The sequence below is a fragment of the Schistocerca americana genome, chromosome 2 (assembly GCF_021461395.2).
Source record: "Schistocerca americana isolate TAMUIC-IGC-003095 chromosome 2, iqSchAmer2.1, whole genome shotgun sequence".
In the NCBI taxonomy this organism is placed as follows: Eukaryota; Metazoa; Arthropoda; class Insecta; order Orthoptera; family Acrididae; genus Schistocerca; species Schistocerca americana.
In genome coordinates, this window is record NC_060120.1 from 259,604,632 (window position 1) to 259,624,840 (window position 20,209).

Genomic DNA, 20,209 nt, shown 5'->3' on the forward strand with positions numbered 1-20,209 from the left:
TGAAGTTATCAGTTAGGATGGATGGGCATAGGCAGAGGGCGTATACTGGCTATAAACAATACCCTGTTCCAGAGCATGCACTACAGTATGACAGTCTTGACCTCAGTGCCTGTTGCACTATACGTGTCATCTGGATTCTTTCCCCAGGTTCTTGCCCAGGTTCATCAGAACTCCACAGGCGGGAACTGGCATTAAAAAATGTCCTTGGTTCTCGCCACCCAACTGGCCATAGTTTACATAAATTTCTTTGTTTTCAGGATTTGTTCTCAGTGATTATTCCTTTCTTAGGTCCCTTTTAGTTTTCTGTATCTTTTATTTTATGATGTATCTGTTTTTCCTTGCCCTGTACCTCTACTATGTACGATGTAATTAGCTACCTGCTCTTATTAACTCATGCACAATGTTTTGTCAGTAATCTCTGTTTTGAATATTACCCTATCTTCAACCTTTAATCTCTCAGGTTTTCAAATCTCATCCATTGCGGTCACCAACTATATATCTTTCCTTCTTATCCTGTATGATAAGTCTCCTCCAATCCCAGGTCTATGGGCAACTTTTCTGAACCCTGCCCTTTCCCACACCTCACCAGTCCTTTTCCTTCACCCCTCTTCCTTTCCTTTCAACTCTTGTACCAGAAGGAGGAGCCACTGGGTCTAAAAGCTCGCAGATTTCAATACCTTTACATGTGTGTTCACCTACCACCACTTGGTGAATAGTTTTTTATCTATCCAATTACATTATATTTTCAAAAACTGATAATTTTTCTTTAATATCTATACAGCTTTTTTGAGATAGTACTTCATTCTAAATAACTGCATCATCTCCTAAAAATCTGAAGTTACTATTTATAATGTCTGTGAGGTCATTAATATACAACATGAACAGCTGCAGACTCAACACACTTCCATGGTGCACACAAAAGGTTACTTCTAAATCTGCCAATCACTCTTCATTCAAGATAACATGCTGTATCCTCCCTACCAAGAAACCCTCAATCCAGTCACAAATCTTGCTTGATACCCCATATGATTGTACTTCTGATAAAAAACGTAGGTTTTGTACTGAGTTTTGTAAATCAAGATATACTGCATCTACCGGACTGCCATAATCCGTGGTTTTCAGGATGTAATGCGAGAATATTGCTAGTTGGGTTTCATATGATCAATGTTTTTGGACTCCATCCTGGTTGGCATGGAGGATATCATTCTGTTCGAGGTATCTCATTATGTTTGAGCTAAGAATATGTTGAAACAGTCTACAACAAATGGCTGTCCATCTGTACAGTTAGTGTTCTAGCATTTTTTTAAAGATTAGTTAGCACTTGTATTAATGAAAGATTTGGCATGCAGGATCCATAGCTCAATAAGTAAACAAGTTACTGGTCTTTCATACCATCTTTCTATATCTATTGTCTCTCCAGAAGAATCTCGTTTTAATTTCTTTCCCCATTGTTATTTTTTTCTGACCGATATCAACAACATAGCTTGTTTCTCTCATTTGGATTTTGAATCTACCTATTTTGATGCCTTTAATGTGATCACATAATGATTTTTAAATCTTTATAGGAGATGCCAAGATTGCAAGAGATGAAACCTGTTGACCGAGGAAAAGAAGTGCTAACATTTCAGCCTGACAATTCTGTGGTAATAAAAGTTGAACCTGTAAGTATTTTCAGAGTTATATTAAACTAGCAATAACCTCACAGCTCATTTGATTGCAAAAATTGTTCTATATCTGACTGTTTCATTGGGGAAAATGTACATTTTACACTTTCATTTGCTATAAACTGAAATCCAGGGAGAGCCAGATGTGCAGTTGGATGAATGAGATAAGAGAAGGAAGAATATATCTCCAGAACCTTGAGTGAAACAAGACACACACGATACAGTAGGGGGTGTGGGAGAAGAAAGATAAGTTGTTAAAGTACAAGTTTTGTACCATTAAATAGTCACTTAATTTATTGGATATTTTTTAAGACCACTTAGTTTAACCAGAAAAAAAATATTTTAGCCAAAAAGCAAACAGTATGACTCACACCTGTTGTTAATTCACGAAGGTTAGAAGATGGAAATTCTTGCATTATATAACAGTAAATTGTATCACTTATGAAATTTGTGACAGATAGGCGGAAATTGTTTAATGTGAACACCAGCATCCATTCAGTGGGTAAAAGACAGAAGAACTTTACTTTGTGTGCACATGTGTAACTACCCAAATACTCTGAAGCACTGTGCAACATACATGATTGATACACGACTGTAAGAGTTGATGACTGTGAGTGGCAAATCACAAGTTTACAGACTCAAGTTCAAGGCTTTTCTTCTGTCAGACTTCTCAAATCTCCAGTCAGAATAATTTAAATCTGCTTTTTTGTGTTATATAGATTTAAGATACATGAATGAATGGAATTGTAAATCAGATTGTTCTCCTGTGGTTTTTTTGCTTCATTCTGTTATTAAAGGTGCTCTATTATTTATACATTGTTCTTGTGTTCGTCTCCCAATTTTATTTTCATAATATAAACAGAAGACAGGCTTCTTTTGCCTGAACAGCCATTGTGAAACCATTCCAGGCAAATTCTGAAGGGTTCCTACTAAATAAATTAAGGCCTACCCTCTCTCTTTCCTTGCCCATTATCAGACTTGCATGTTGAATTCTTATTCTGTTTATTATCATCATTATTACTGTTAATAATAAAAATGTATAATGTAATAATAATGTATTGTTAATAATAATTTTGTTTTCAGTGTAATTTTCATTCTAAAATTTTGTAGTTCCATTTTCATGCTAGGAAAGTGCTGTTAGAATGTCAATACTTTAGGAATGAAGGAGACCACTAGAGGAGGGAAGCAGCATATTTTCAATCAATAATGTATTATTGAATAACTTTCTGGGGTATCTCAGGAAGAGAGTCTTGATTGCAATTGAGCAGTTAAGAGTAGTATGTGGCATTCATCCACAGACACAATGTGGGTATCTCTTCAAGGAGCTAGATGCTTTAACTGTGCTATCATAATAGATATATTCACTAATGAAATTCATCATAAATAATCCATCACAGTTTGATAAGAACAGTGCTGTCCATACCTAGAAAACTAGAGAGGAAAATGACCATTATTACCCATTATTAAAGCTGACAGTGGCTCAGAAAGGAGTCCAATATGCAGCAACAAAATTGTTTGATAATTATCACGATAACATGAGTTGAAAAAAAAATCTTGTTTTTAAGTGTAGTGGCATGAGTAAGACTAATAAAATAGTGCAATCATTAATGTTGACACCTGTCATGTATGTATGTCCTGTAATCTGACTAGTTACACATAATTTCAATAAAAGAATCATTTAGGTGATGTATGGAACATGTAACTACGTGCCAGTTTGCTGGCTAGGAATGTGGGGGGGGAGGGGTAGCAGGGCCCCACACTAGACATATGATGCACAGGTGTCAGAGCCGGTGGAAGGAGTGACAAGATGGAGGAAGTGAAAGCTGTTGGGTGGTGGGTGTTGGGACAGTTAGTTAACAGAGATTGAGGCCATGATGGTTGCAGGAGCGAAGAATGTTTTGCAAGGATAACTTCCATTCCCATCTGCATAGTTCAGAAGTGGCTGCTGGTGGAGGGAAGGGTTCAGGTAGCCATTAAAATTGAGCATGTTGTGCTCAGCTGCACGTTTAGCCACAGAGTGATTTAATTTGTTCTTGGCCACGGGTTGACAGTGGCCATTCATCCCATGTCATTGTGACATGAAAACCAGTGCAGTGATTGCAGCAGAGTTGGTATATGACATGGCTGCTTTCACAGCTGGCCCAGCCTCTCATGGAATAGGATAAGACTTTGACTGATCTGGAGTAGAAAGTGCTTGGTGGGCAGATTGGGCAGGTCTTGCATCTCGATCTTCCACAGGGATATAATCCTTGTAATAAGGGTCTGCAAGTAACAGTGGCATAGGGATGGACTAGGATGTGGATGTTGGGTGGGTGATAGAACACCAATTTATGGGGGGTTGAAGGGATCTTGGGGTAGTTTGTCCCTCATTTCAAGGCATGGTGATGGATAATGGAAGACCCCGCAAACAGTATGGTTCAGTTGTTCTAGTCCAGAGTGCTCTCAGGTGATGAGGGAGGTGCTCCTTTGAAGCTGATTCTTGGGGTGATGTGAGGGGATTAGGGGTGTGTGAGGGTATCACATGGGGAATCTGATTATGGAGTAGGTTTGGAGTGGGGGGGCGGGGGGGGGGGGGGGGAGAGGAGAGGGAGGAGGTAGCATCTGCCTCTGAAGGCCCTGTGTGACCTTCATCGTACTGGCAAGGGAATTCTCGACACTCCAGATATGGGATGGATTTCTTGGTGTGGAAGGGATGATAACATTTGTAAATGCAAGTACTATTGCTGGTTAGTAGGTTTAATATGGACAGAGGTATGGATGGAGCCATCAGAGAGGTGGAGGTCAACTGGATGTAGGTGACACATTGAGCTGAGCAGGTGACACAGATGGGAGAGTAGGTGTTGAGGTTGACAATGAATGAGGCTAGGTTGTCTTGGTTCTGAGGCCAGATTATGAAGGTATAATCAGTGAACCTAAGCCAGACGAGGGATTTGGGGTTTGGCAGGCAAGGATGGTTTCCTCTGGATGGCACCTGAAAAGGTTAGCATAGGAGGATGCCATAAGGGTGCCCATGGCTGTTCCAAAGATTTGTATCTTCTCCTCTAAGGAGAAGCAGTTATGCATCAGGATGTAGTAGGTAATGTGCATGAGGAATGAGGTGGCGGGTTTGGAATCTGAAAGACGGTGGGAGAGGTAGTGTTACATAGTGGTAAGGCTCTCGGCTTGAGGGATGTTGCTGTGGAGGGAGGTGGCACCAACAGTGATGAGTACGGTTCTAGGATGTAAAGGTGTTGGAATGGAGATGAGTCAGTGAAGGAAGTGGTTAGTATCTATGACATGAGAGAACAGGTTTTGGAAAATTGGTTGGAAGTGTTGGTCAACAAGAACAGAAATTCTTTCAGTAGGAGCACAGTTATTGAATAAGTGAGACGTCAAGAGTTCTTGGGTTTATGGATTTTGGGGAGCCTGTAGAAGGTGGGTATGCAGGGTGTCAATGAGGTGAGGGGGGAGATGGACTCAGGGAAAGAGATGTTCTGGGATGCAGCTGCGGATTTCAGTAGGGATCAGAAGTTACATTGGAGTTCTGGGATGGTATCACTATGGCAGACCTACAAGCTTTGTAGGTGGATTAGTCAGATAGTTGGTGGAAGCCTTCTAATAGTTAGTCACTGTGGTTCATCATGACAGTGGTGGAGTCTTTGTCAGCAGGGAGGATAGTTAGGTCAGGATCTATTTTGAGGCTATGTATAGCTGTCCTTTTTTCTACTGAAAGATTAGTGTTCTCAGGAAGAGACTTGGGGAAGGATGGTGAAGCTGAGTTGGAGGTAAGAAATTCCTGGAAGGTGATCATGCGTGGTTAGGTGGGAGGGGGGAAGAGTCATCATTTGATGGTGATATGCACTGGGAGAGGAAAGGTTTAACGTTGGGATTATGTTGGCTACAGTTGGAGGGATTTGTTCTGAAGAGGTACTTCTACTGTAGGCATCAGGAGAAGGAGAGCAGGTTTTTGATGTAGGCAATGTGGTTAAACTTGGGGTATGGGGATGTAGGTGAGGCCTTTGGACAAGACTAACACTTCAGTTGAATTTTTTGTGGAAAGGTTAACAATGGTGTTTTGCTTTTGTTTGGGTTCTGGATTTTGTGGAGTGTTGGGAGGGAGTTTTGAAAAGATCAGTTAGGCGCTCTGGGTGCTGTGAAGGGTTGACAAAGGGTTTCACTGTGGATGGGATGAGCGTTAATTGTTAGTGGTGCTTAAAGGTGGGACCAGCATGTCAGCAGATTGGATAATTGTGTTTGGAATGCTCTTCCAGATGTTGGAGGGCAAGGCTTTCAACTTTGGAGATGTGGCATATGTAGTTAGGATCACACAGCAACAGTATCTTGTAGAGAGAGCAGAGGTGGCTCTGGGATACTGTGCCATGGAGATGTGTTTCTATATTACCATGCTTGTGAGGGATAGGAACTTGCAGAATCTGAGAATGTGAAGGGCACTGTGAAAGGAGGGGTGAGTTCTGGAAACGAGCAAAGGGAATTATTACAGTTAGGCCATTGGAGGAGGGCGGAGGGAGGGATTTAGATAACATTTAAAGTACAGTGGATTTTACAAGGGATCTTCAAAAAGTATCAGACCTTATTTTTTATTGCTGAAACCAACAATGGTATTGGGGTGTGCACATTCTGTATGTTTGTAAGCATAAACAGTGTGAATGCACTGAATGCATGATTTTGTCCATGACTGTGGACACAAGCAATCGCTGGCTAGCCATTGACAAGTGAACACATGTAAGTGGGTAGTCATCAGATTATGTGTTGTGGGCTACCTGATCATGACTTGCAGTATCTTACGTTAAATGTTGGAACTTGTCAGGATATAAAATCTATTAAAGCTGAGTACAGGTGGGTAGTAAATCAGTCAAAAACTGAGAATATATGAGACTGCTCAAAGACATGAACTGGATAGACCTTTGCTATACTTATGACTCAAGCGGAAAGTACAAATCATTTGTTAATAAAATTACTTCATAATTTGAAATCTATTTCCCCTAAAGGAAAAATCAAATCAATGAGAAGTGTAAAATTAAGCATGGATTGCACTAGGAATAAAGGTATCATGTGGGACAGAAAGGAAACAGTATCTACTACTTAGGAACAGTTCTTATCATAGCATTATAATGTGTTATAAAAAATACTGCAAATATTGAAGCAAGAAATCCAAGCAGCTTTATTATGAGAAAAAAAGACAATTACATCAGGCAACAAAATAAGAACTATATGGGATATGGTGAAGACAAAGACAGGTAGGGCTAGAAAGGAAGACGAGCAGATAGCTCCAAAATAAATGAGACATTGCCAATGAGTGCATGTAGTGTTGTAAACCTGTTTAACACTGACTGTGTTCCTGTTACTGACAGCTTGGGGTTATCAAGTTCAGTAAACAGTGCAGTGGAATATCTGAATAACACTGGAAATTCCAGGCTGGAATAATGACAGTATTATGAAAAGAATAGTTACTACTCACCATATTGCAGATATGCTGAATAGCTGACAGACACAACAAAAAGACTATCAAACGAGGTTTTGGCCAAACAGGCCTTCAACAGGGTAGACAAAACAAACAAACACACACACACACACACACACACACACACACACACACATATGGTTGCCAGGGCCAGACTGGCCTCAGCAGTCACAGACTGCAGTTGCATGCAAGTGCATTTTTGTGTTTGTGTTTTGTCTATCCTGATGGCCTGTTTAGCCGAAAGCTTTGTTTGATAATCTTTTTGTCGTGCCTCTATGCAACTCAGTATCTCCACTATATGGTGAGTAGCAACTGTCCTTTTCATAATATTGTCAATTGCTTCAGTAAAATGGAAATGACACTTACTTCTCCCAGAGAAGTAGCATCCATCGTAAAATCCTTAAAATCAAAGTATTCTAGTGTTTATGATAACACATCAACAAAGTTAATCAAAGAATGTTCATGTGAGTTGAGTTCTGTGTTAAGGTATTTGTGTAATCAGTCCCTTATCAGCAGAACATTTCTAGACTGGCTAAAATGTGCTAATGTTAAGCCTCTGTACAAGAATGCAGACAAAGTGATACCATCAAACTAGCAACCAATTTCACTTTTGATGGTTTTTAAAAAAATATTCGAAAAGGTTGTATTCAAGTGTCTTCTTAAGCAACTGACTGCAAACAATATATTGTCCAAGTCGCAGTCTGGGGTTCCTCAAGGGTTCTAATATGGAGAAGGCTATTTGCACATACAATGAGGATGTACTTAATTCATTATATAACAAATTAGAGGCTACTGTCATTTTCCATGACCTGTCAAAAGCTTTTGACTGTGTGAATCACAGTATTCGCATAAGAAAATTAAAATTTTATGGTATCACTGGCAGTGCTGCAAAACAGTTCAAGTCTTACCCAACTAACAGGAAACAAAGGGTATCTTCATGAAATACCTGTGGAATAATGAAAGGCACCAAATTTCAGAACAGGGTAAGCGTTATGCAGAATTTGATGCAGCAGCTGGGCACCATGCCAAAAGAGGATTTCCAGCATGACAGCAGTGTTGGGAAAGATGTATAGAAGCTGAAGGAGACTACATTGAAGGTGACTAGTGTCAAACAATGGTTTCTGGACAAAGATTGATTTTATAAATAAAAGTTGGATGCTTTTTGAACAGCCCTCAGAGCTAGGGAAAGGCATACTTTTCTGATCTGCTGCAGAGGTCCATTAGGATTGTGTGGTGTTATGAAAATGAGAAATGACATGAGAAATGAACAAATGAAAGTATTACGTGGTTGCAAAAGGAAAATGGATAAGTTGGTGTGAGTTTGGGCTGTGAAAAGGATGCTGATGAGGGGGATGCACCTTTGTAAGTGATTTTTGGTGGCTGTGTGATTATGAGGGAGTGTGTATATGGCATGGGAAATCTGTTTGCAGACTAGTTTTAATGAGGGGGGAGGGGGCAATAGTGCCTGTCTGTGATGGCCCTTATGAGACAGTCAGCATTCTGGGCAAGGGAGTTCACATCACTGCAGATATGTTATCAATGGGTGGCCAGGCTTTATGGAAGGGATTTTTTGGTATGGAAGGGATGACATCTGTCAAAATGCAGATAGTATTGGTGGTTAGTGGTTTTTATTATGGACAGAGGTGACGATGGAGGTAACAGAGATGTTTACAAACAATATTGGATGTGATGCATATGCGTAGTAACAAGTCCCATAGATTTCAGTGGCAGTAACAGAAATTTGCTGCCACAAGGTGCAGAAGAGATTAACATCTCTCATGGGGAAATGGCCAGAGCAGAATTCATGTGAGCGTGCTGGCCATGATGGAGGGGAGATCAAATCTTGGCCAGTACTCTCATGGGCACGTGCACTTGCCAGTGGGATAAAGTGTTTTGCAGTGTGATGCACTGCTTTACAAACTGTGCTGCATTGCAGATGTAGAAACAGCATGACGTGAGTGATCTCAATACTTTTGCACAAGCATCCAAGAATGGACTCGGTACTGTGTTCAGCACTGTTTGAGATATGATCTGCATAGACATATGGTATGTCTGTTGCGGCATGTGCTCAGGACTCAACTCCGTTGTTGTCACCTCAGAGAGAAGCAGAGAACTGGCAGCAGTGTTGGGCCTACGGAAGCCAAGCTAGGTGCATAGCTATTGTCTTGCTCCTTTATCCAGTGACCACTGTAGACTCGTGCCCAATCTCATGGTAGTACCGAGAGTTTTGGGCAGAAGCAGACAGACACACATAAAGAAAGACCCTCACTGCACTACCATAGTGAGCCATGTGCATAGAGAATGGAGATGGACAGCTAAAAGTTATGGGCCACAACACAATTCCCCTCCCCTCATGAGGACAAAATGTGGAGGAGGAGTGAGATGATGATGATGATGATGATGATGGGGGTGATACCAGTTGAGGGGCCATGCACTTATGTCATGCTGCTCACGATGTTCACCAGCTGCTGTTTCGCCCACACTACTCTGGCCTGCAATGGGGTCTGAAGTGGGATTCTTACATCTCCACGGCATCCCAATTGGCACCTCAATTGATAAGCTTAAGCCATCCTATATGCTGCTTGCCCTGACACCACTCAGATGTTGTACCAGCAATAAGGCTGAAGGCAGTGGTGTCAAAGCTGCAGGTCGTGTGATAGAGTTGGGCACTGGTCGTCAGGACACTGAGCATGATGCAGGCAATGCAGCTGGCTGTCAGTAATGCCAGACCATTAGGTCACAGGAAGGGCCACCAAAGTGTCAGCAGCGAGCAGGAGCAGTGCGTTAGCTGGCAGCATGCACGTTGGGGGGGGGGGGGGGGGGGGGGTGCCAAGGTGGATCGTCCAGAGCAATGTGGTATACGGAAACTGGCCAAGTACAGCTTGTGTCCGAAACTGCGTACGCAGCGTGCTGGACGAGGTTGCCAGTGCATGGTGGTAGAGGCAGGAGCATAGCAGCATTGCTGGGTCACTGCCTGGAGGAACTGACATCTGTGTGCCTGTATTTGACAGATGAAAAAGTATGCAAGGGGCATTGTGAGCATGAATTGCCAGTGCCTTCAGTGTGAAGATGGGCACTAACAGGTCCAGAGCCACCACTGTGAACTTGTGAAATAGCGCTGCTGTGGGAGTGGTGAAGGCAATGCTGTATTGAGAGTGTAATTGGCGGGCGGCAGAGATGAAATTGCTCGGTCGTGTTTAGGTTACAAGAGAGGTAGTGGGGCAGGGGCATGAGTGTCCCCAGACATTGAGGATGCTGGTGCCTATGTTGTCAGCAGCCGAGGATAGTGTTGGGGATGGTGCCAGTGTAACTTGGTGAGTTTCCAGCAATGTCCTTGGCAGTGGTGTGCCAGGTCACCATCTTGGAGGGAGTCGGTGGTGGCGGCACTTGTGTGTCTGTGGGTTGTTGACAAGGATGGTGGTCAATCTGAGTGGTGTCAGGGCAAGCAGCATATAGGATGGCTTAAGTTTATCAATTGAGATGCCAATTGGGATGCCGTGGAGATGTAAGAATCCCACTTCAGACCCCATTGCAGGCCAGAGTAGTGTGGGCGAAACAGCAGCTGGTGAACATCGTGAGCAGCATGACATAAGTGCATGAGCCAAAGTTGCCATGGATGAATGCCCTATCTTCACCATAATGCAGGGGGGGGGGGGGGGGGTTGTAGGCTCAGGCATGATGTCATCCACATGCATGTTGCTGGTCTCCAAGAAGTCTGCTGGCACCTGTAGACAAGATCAGTGACTGACATCTCCAGGTCAGCCTTGAGAGTGATTCAGTGGCTGAAAGTACCAGTGGCAGGGCAGCAGTCCAACTGATTTTGTGACAAACAAGGGTCGCCTGTAAGGTATGGTGGAGGCAACAACTGTTGGCGGCTGTACGGTAGCTTGATATCAGGCGCAGGTCAGCCCTGTAGAGGTCGATCAGGGCACACAAGAGCAAAGATGGAAATTGGCACCTGTGGTCCATTGAGATAAGAGACAAGCAGCTAAAATGTGCAGTCCACACAGAGACAGAAGCGGCAATGAGATAAGAGACAAGCAGCTAAAATGTGCAGTCCACACAGAGGCAGAAGCGGCAATGACTATGGGTATCAGTGTTGCCCCAGGCCAGTGAGTGAACCTGTCCACCATGGTGAGGACATATTGGCAGCCATCAGAGGGTGGTAGAGGGCTGATGGTGTCCACTTGAACAGGAACAAGCAATGTTTGATGTCTGAAAAGGCAGCAGTGGGAGCAGGTAGCAGGTACGTGGTGGCCAATCTCGGAAGGCTGATAGGTGGGGAGGTACGGTCCCATGGTCTTGGAGTCCCTTTGGCCACAGGAAATGCTATGTAACCAGTGTGGTGTGGGTGCACACACCAGGTTGCATAACTGGTCGAATGTAGCCTTGCAAAATGCAGTGGGCAGGAATGGGCACCATGAGCTGGTGGATACACTCCACCAGATACTGCTATCTTTGCCAGGGCTGACACACGTTGGATATGGAGGCTGGAAGTGGTCTCCAGGTGGAGGTGGACTAGTTCCAGGTTGTGCTCCTAGACAAAGCCAAGTGCCTTGCAGTCAAGGGATGAAGTGACAGCACAGGTGTAGCTGAGGAGTCAGCAATGACATTGTCAGTTCTGATAATGTGACATATTTTGGTAGTAAACTCAGAGACGAACAACTGTTACCCAAATTGATGTGGGGAGTACAGGTCAGTGTCTTTCTAGAGGGAAAACATAATAGACTTGTGGCCAATGAAGACCGTAAAGTGGTGGGTCTCCAGCGATGGGCGAAAATGTTTGCTTTCCTTATTGATGGAGAGGAGCTCCGTGTCGTATGTGCTTCAACACCATTGGGGGCAGAGAGCCTGCAGGAGAAAAAAACACACACACAGCTGCCAGGTGATGCTGACTTGCTGCTGCAGGATGGCACCAGTGGCCAAATGGCTGATATCAGCCAGGGCAGCAACTGAGTTGGGGTAGGGGGGGCAAGCAGGATATTATCTGCCAAGTTATGCTGGGTGGGAGCGAAGCTGTCTTCCATTTGTCGTGTCCGTGGAACAGGCTTGTTCCCCTTTGTTTGAGCTGTGAACGGTAGTGCATAGCAGAGGCAGTTCTTAGGTGGTGAGGTGGCAGCAGTAGAAGTTCAACATGCAGAGGAAGTGGCAGAGGTTCTTGAACGTTTTAGGACTGGAAAATCGAGGATAGCTTGTACCTTGTCAGTTAGGAGACATGAGCCAATGGTATGGCTCAGGAATACCAATTGTTGACGAGACACAGTTTGCTGTAATTTTCAGTTTGATAGGGTCTGCAGCTGCAATGAATTTTTTGAAAGATTCTGTGATGCTTTCAGCTGCTATTCTTTTTATTTCATATATGATTGTACAATTTCAGCATTAGGCCATTTTCAAGTACCTAAAACAGAAGCATTATACATTGGATACATTAGTGACACCTGTGATTTTCATGTAGGAACAAGTCATATCTGTAGATATACTAGGCACATTATAACTTACTTTATGGATGATTTTTTTAGTAGTAAATTATTCCGTGTACATCGTCGCTCCTATGACTCCATGTTATGCTCATAAAATAAATCCAAGATGTTTTACACCCTTTTAGAAGCATATTACTTTTGAGCAGTTGTTGCAAAGCTCTTATATGCAAGGCCCATCTTTAAACATAGTTAACACTAGGAAGATTATAATTAAGTTACAGAAATTTGTTAATTAACCTGCATATGCTTTTGTTCTCAGTAATATTTAATTTTCATTCATCAATGTTGTAAATATGACTGTATGTAATTTCTTTAAAATATTTGTATATATATTTGTTCTTTTTTTGTAGGAGCACATCAATTTTGAATAGTTGGTACAAAGATCTGATATATAAAAGCCATCACATTACTCTAATGAAACAGTACTGAGAAATACGAGAGTCGAGAAAAAACTGCTTTATGGTTGCATGATGTTTCACATTACAGTCATATTTATTAATGAGTATAGTGATAATTTTACATTCTGTGGTTCTATAGTGCTTCATCATAGAACTGGTAAAAAGTTGTCTGGAATTTCCCATTTCGCAGTTCTTTTTGCTCATTTAAAATTCAGTCGGACTGATCTTTTAGATGGATGTAAATTTCAATTTCTTCCATTACATTCACGATTTTTCATTTCTGTAACTTATGAAATATTTGAAGTGATCTGTCTGTATTAGGTATTTTACAGTTGGTGTCTTAAGTGTGCAGCAAATGTGGATGGCTTATAATCACTTATTGTTGTGTGTTCTGTAAATCATGTACTGTCTTTTCTTCCTATTTGTCCAGTATAAAATTTTGGGCATTATTCGCAGTTAATTTTGTAGATTCCTGATTGCAAAAACGGCTGTGATTTATGTGGTATGTGTCTCAATAATCATTGTAGATTGTTAGTGGTTCTGCAACTGGCATATAATTTTGTATTCTTGAAACACTGAGTAATTTTGTCGGAAATAATGCCTAGATATGGCCATACAAGAACATTGTTTTTCTGTGATTCGTCTTTGTCTCTGGTTAAAGTTATTTCATCTGTGGGATTGGCATGTGTTTGATTGGTTTTCTTTTTGAATAATGTGTCTAATAAGTTTCTAGGATAAACATTATGTATAGCTACATTTCAGAGATCTAGCTCTTTCCCAATTTTTTTTTCGGTGGCCAGTTTTTTACTCTATGTAACATAGAATGAAGTTTGCTGTATTGACAATTGTGCTGGTGTCCCGGAGGCATTCAAAGATTATGTGGAGTGCCTGCAGTGTTCTCTGGGTGTTGCAGAGAAAACAAGGATGTCATCAAACTAGGCAAAGCACCAGGGCAAGCCCCACAAGATGCTGACCAGGAGAGGTTGCCACATTTTAGCAGCATGTTGGAGGCAGAAGGTCATAAAGGCACTCTTGCACAGGCCAAATGGCATGATGATTGTGGTCTTCTGGATGTCCTTATGTGCACTAGAAATCTGGGTGAAATCTGTGGCATGTGAAAACGTTGGCACAGTCGATCGTGCTGAAGATTGTAGTTCCAGCCAGCGCTTTGTAGCTGTAAAGGAGTAGCATCGGATAATAGTCAGGAATGTTTTGGGCATTTAATATCCAGTAATCACTGCATGTGCACCAGGAACGATCCTTCTTTGGACAAGGCAGATGCCCATGGGCTCTTCAAGAATGCAGCACACCAGTGGCAATCAGCTCATCAAACTACGGCTTGGCGATCTTGAGCTTGTTCAGTGCTAGGGACCACAGCTGGCAGAAGACAGATGGTCCAGATATGGTATCAGTGCAATGGACAGTTGAATGGCAGACCTCCCAAGATGTGCTGAACAGGGCTGTCAGAGCAGGAAACTGCACCAGGGAACCAGTATATAGCCCAAAGTATGCCACCTGCTTCACATAGAAAAAGACACTGAAATGGTCCCATTGAAATCTGCTCTAATAATACGGTTGGTGATGTCAGCAACAGGGCAGATGCCATTGCAGGCTGAGATCAAGGACACAATGAAGCACGATGTAGGTAGTAGTGGCAAAGCTTTTCGCCGCTGTCAGGAGGATTGCTGAGGTGCCACCAAGGTCATATAAGAGACTCTGTGGGAAGATAGACACTCTGAGCTTGTGTCAATCGGGAACGGTGTGGAGGAGTGGATGTCGCAAATGAACAGGTGCTGGGAACCTGAGCAGCAGCTGGGCTTGCCTCTTCCCAATGGCTGTCGGCATTTGGAGCTCAAGAGCAGGACTCTCTGCAGTTAGCAGTGTTGGGATTGAAGCACTCATGGTACCAGCAGAGAGGCATTGGCAGGGTGTCAGGAACTGTGGCCATCATTGCGCTCACAGCTAGCATTGCATGCTTGGCATTGGTTGGAGACAAGACGAGTAATGGTAGTCTGCTGCATTGTCATATTGATGCTGAGGGAGGCGATTGTGTTGTACACTCCTCACTGCTGGGTGCTGTGTTGCAGGCTGGTGGGGAGGAAGGAGCAAATGTTGTCGTTAGCTGTGCATTGATTGGTGAAGGTGAGCTTAAGGTAGGGCGGCTGTCAATGTGGCAGCCAATGGGTGGCACCTGGTGCAGTAATAGGCATCCCTGGCATACAGAAACAACTGAAAGAGTTGAAAACAAGTAAGTCACCTGGTCCAGTTGGAATCACATTCAGTTTTACAAATAGTACTCTTGACCCCTTACTTAGCAGGTGAAAAACAGTGCTGGTGACTCCTGGTTGTAAGAAGGGTAAAAGAAAGAGCAGACAAAATTACAGACCAATATCCCTAACATCAGATTGTTGCGGAATCCCAGAATATATTCTTGGTTCGAATATATTAAATTTCCTTGAAACCAAAAAGCTCATGTCCACAAATCAGTGCAGTTTTAGAAAGCATCGGTTGTGCAGAACCCAGCTCGCCCTTTTCTCACTTAATATATTGTGAATTGTGGATGAAGGGGGAACAGGCAAAGTCGATATTTCTAAATTTCTGAAAATCATTTCACACAGTGCACCACTGGAGACTGTTAATGAAGGTACGAGCATATGGCATAGGTTTCTGGATACGTGAATGGCTTGAAGACTTCTTAAGTAATACAACCCAGTATGTTGTATGCAATGGTGAATGTTCATTGGAGGTAAAGATATTGTCAGGAGTGATCCAGGGAAGTTTATATTCATACGAGGGCTGGCTGAAAAGTTGTTAGCCTCGCCCAGAGATTCCAGCACTACTCACATCACTTTTTCCCCCTTATCTTGGTGCACTTGTTAATACGCATCATGTAAAATTGCAAGCCATTCCAGGCAGCAGTTGACTGTAGGCAGTCATGTGAAACAGTTTTGGTGCATATGGCATTAAAAAAAAGAAAAAAAAATCAAATTCTAGTGTCATGCAGTGATGAAATTTTTCATATAAGAAGATTTACTGCTGACCAAAATTCGTTTGTGGCTTGTAAATGTATGTGACAGCCCTTCCCTTTCAATTTACACCATGAAGAAATGGGCAGCTGAGTTTAAACATAGCTGTGGAAGTGTCCAGGGTGACCCATGCAAAGGACACTGGAAATCACCAACAAAGTGCTTGATATGAGTCTGGAAGATGGGCATTTAAAGGTGCATTAAATTGCTAATGCTGTAGGGATATCAAAGGAATATGTTGGTCACATCTTGCATCATGAATTGAACATGTGGAAACTTTGCACAAAATGGATGCTATGTGCACTCACTGTGGATGACAAATGAAATTTGTGTGACATTTTCCAAAATGTGCTTCATGTTTTTTAAGAAGAATGGAAGTGATTTTTTTGCATTGGTAATGTGACAGTGGATGAAAAAGGGATTCATCACTACACACCTGAATCCAAAAAGCAGCCTACACAGTGGATAGAAGCTGGTTCTCCAACTCCAAAGAAAGCAAGGAAAGTGCCATCGATAAGAAAAATCATGGCATCAATGTATTCGGATGCGAAAGGAATTTTGTTAATTGACTATCTTCAAAAATGTGAAACCCTAACTGGAGTATGCTACTCTTAACTTCAAACAAAACTTCCATCTATTCACAAAACTGAAGAAATTCCTCGCTGGTCAGCAATTTTCATTCAGTCAATAGCTCATTGCTGCTGTAGATGGGTACTCTGCAGCACTTCTGGAGGAACACTACAGAGAGGGGTAATGGCATTGGAGCACCACTGGATGAAATGTATTGATATCAGAGGAGATTATGTTGAAAAATAAAAGTTCTTTGAAATCATAAATTTTTGTTTTCACTACCATGCCGAGAAGTTTACAAACCACCCTCGTAAATGATCTTATGGACAGTGTGGTCAGCAATCTGTGGCTGTTTGCTGGTGATGCTGTAGTGTACAGGAAGGTGTCATTGTTGAGTCCCAGTAGGAGGATACAAGATGACTTGGAAAAAATTTCTAGGTGGTGTGATGAATGGCAGCTAGCTCTTAATGTAGAAAAATGTAAGTTAATGCTGGTGAGTAGAAAACACAAACCTGTAATGTTCAAATTCAGCATTAGTTGGGTGCAGCTTGATACAGTCACTTTGATTACATATCTAGCGTAACATTGTGAAGTGATGTGAAATGGAACAGGCATGTGGCAATTGTGGTGGGGAAGATGAATAATTGCCTTTTGCTTATTGAGAGAATTTTGGGAAAGTGTGGTTTATCTCTAAAGGGGGCTGCATAGAGGACACTAGTTTGACTTGCCCTTGAGTACTGCTCATTGAGTATTGTGAGTGTTTGGGATCCATGTCAGATCAGTTTAAAAGAAGAAACTGAAGCATTTCAGTGGCAGACTGCTAGACTTGTTACCGGTAGGTTTGAACAATATGCAGGTATTATGGAGATGCTTCGGGTACTCAAATGGGATTCCCTCGAGGGAATGCGACGACAGTCTTTTTGAGGAAGAGTATTGAAAAAATTTAGAGAATCAGCATTTGAAGCTGTCTGCAGAACAATTCTCCTGCTGCCCACATACATTTTGTATAAGTATTACAAAAACAAGGTATGAGAAATTAGGGCTCATATGGATGCATATAAATAGTCATTTTTCCCTCGCTCTGTTTGCGAGTGGAACAGGAAAGGAAATAACTAGTAGTGCTACAGGATATTCTCCGCCACACAAACTATGGTGGCTTGTGGATTATGTAAGTAGATGTAGATTTTGAATGCATTTGGCATTCAGTGGCGGCAGTCGCAACCAGGGAGGTCAGCTTCTTGTGAAACCTGTCAGCAAGGCTGGTGGTATGGTGAGGCAGTGATTCATGTGCAATGCTACAGCTGTCTGTGTTGGGGCTGGGACGCAAGACAGCCACACATATAAAAGAAGCAGTCGGAAACCCTGTGTGCTTCCATCAGGCTTTGGAGGTGGCACACGAATTGTGAGGGTTTCTGGTCACTGCACTGCTCAAGTGAAATGAGGACCCAGATCCACTGCTGCTTCATCTCGTCAATGCTGGGCAAAATAGCAGAGGTGACAGATGCGAGGCTGATCTGTGGAGTCCATCGCTGGGTGCTGGGCCACCAGCCACTGTGTCACTGCGAGTTGTGTCTGCAGGCACAGACAACCCCCCCCCCCCCCCCCCCCCCCCCCGCCCCGGCATTGCAGTTTTCCAGTTTCTATGTATGAGGTGTGTGGTCAGTTTGTCAATGACATTGATGGTTGGTGGAGCTGTGAATGCGAACAGTGAGGCTTCAGTTTCCTGATGGCTGAAGCTATGGTTTCTAGGTTGCACAGGTGCGAACATGCAAAGTGCACGAAAGAAAAATAGCTCGTGGTGCAAAGCTCAAAGTAAAGTATGGGTCATGGCACACTAACATCTATAGCACAAACACAATCTATCGTGAAAAACATAAAATAATGGCCCTAGTGTGCTGGCGTTCATAGGACAGAAAAAGAAGTAGCTTGTGTGGTGCGAGCAGGAGCAGAGTCTATGATGCACACACAAAAGGAAGGGATGGCTAATATTAGGTCCTTACCTAAATTGATTAATAAACCACATAAAATTCAGTAAAACTGAGCATATGAGAATGGGCATGGTAGACACTGTCACTATGAACAATGTTCACAAGAGGTTTAAGACAAAAACAAACTGGTTTATTGGATTAACTAAACTACTACAGGAAGCACTGTAATAATGCCAAGACGTAATAGCTCTTATTGGACCCTGCAACAATGATGCATGGTGTTTATGTCACTTGCTAATATGAAGAATACTAAAAAATATGTGCCACCAGGAGGCACCGTAAGAATAGCATTCTTCGGAGTGCAGGAAATAAACACTCTACACACGGTCCACATCGAGTGTGGAGACACAGAATAAAGTCACTAACATAGCAGCATGAGATACCAACACAAGTTCTGATATCACGGGGCGAAGAGAAAAATAACATCGCTCACAGGATATTGAAATGTAAACTTTATAAATGATGTTGGAGGCAGTATGTATACATAGTAGCTAGCCACTCATTGTTCGCCAGAGCTGACACAGATTTCCTGCCATGAGACACGGAATTGATCAATGTGTGTCATGGGGAAACAGCCAGGGCAAGACTCAACAGAATGATGTATGGTCTTCATGTGAGTGTAATGGCCACAATGGGCAGGAACCAAATCTTGGCTAGTATCCATGTGGTCATGTGCACTTAACATACTATACTGCATTACAGGCATAGAGAAAGCACGTTGCGGGTGGATCCCGATAATTTTTAACAAACATCTAAGAATGGCCTTGGTACTGTGTACTGCACTATTTGAGAAACGAAGTTTGTGGCCTTTTGGCACGACCATCAGAGTGCATATGTGGGATGGAACTCTGGTGTTGCTGCCTTGAAGAGAAGAGAACTGAGAATGAGATTAGGCTGACGGGAGCAAAGCTAGATGTGGAGCTATTGTCTTGGTTGTGTTAGCCAGCAACTGCAGCAGTTGGGTGACCAGTCACATGGTGGAAGTGAAAGCTTTGTGTGGAAGCAAAGGCACACAAAGAAAGAACCTCACTGCATTAGTAGATGGCCATAGCAAGTTAGCCGTATTCAGAATGGTGCAGGCTGTTCAAACCTATGTGTGGCAAAGGGCCATCATACTTCCAAATATTATTTGTACCTTATTGTACAACTTGTCTAGCAATTGAACTTTCGTCATAGTTTAGTATAAAATACCCCCATGAAAGATGGCACCTTGCTGTGGTGGTGCAGCTCGCATGCCTCAGTGATTCAGATAGCTGTACTGTAGGTGTAATCACAACAAAGAGGTACCTGTAGAGAGAGAGAGTGGACTAATCCATGGTTCCTGAAGAGGGCCAATAGCCTCTTCAATAGTTGCAGGTGCCACAGTCTTAATTAGTGTAACATTAACCAACATGTCCTTGCTGTTCCGGTAATGCTGATGCCAGAAAATCAGGGGAAACTATAACAAATATTTTTCCCCCATGAGGTCATGTAGTTGTACTGTATGGCTTAATGATGATGGCATTCTCATGAATAAAATATTCTGAGGTATAACAATCCCCTATTCAAATCTCCAGGGAAGGACTACCCAGGAAAACAAAGCTGTGTCCTTTGTTTCAATGTGTGGAATGATAGACTTTTAA

General features: G+C 42.6%; 1 protein-coding gene across 2 annotated transcripts in view; it reads left to right on the plus strand.

Annotated features, from left to right (window-relative positions):
• The window catches only part of LOC124591270 (translation initiation factor IF-2-like), a 67,978-nt gene that overhangs the window by 26,378 nt on the left and 21,391 nt on the right, over positions 1 to 20,209 (plus strand). For both annotated transcript variants that reach the window (XM_047131721.1, XM_047131722.1), the window contains exon 2: positions 1,566 to 1,661. In XM_047131721.1, the coding sequence (XP_046987677.1) occupies positions 1,566 to 1,661 (96 nt within the window). The remainder of the gene's footprint in view (positions 1 to 1,565; positions 1,662 to 20,209) is intronic.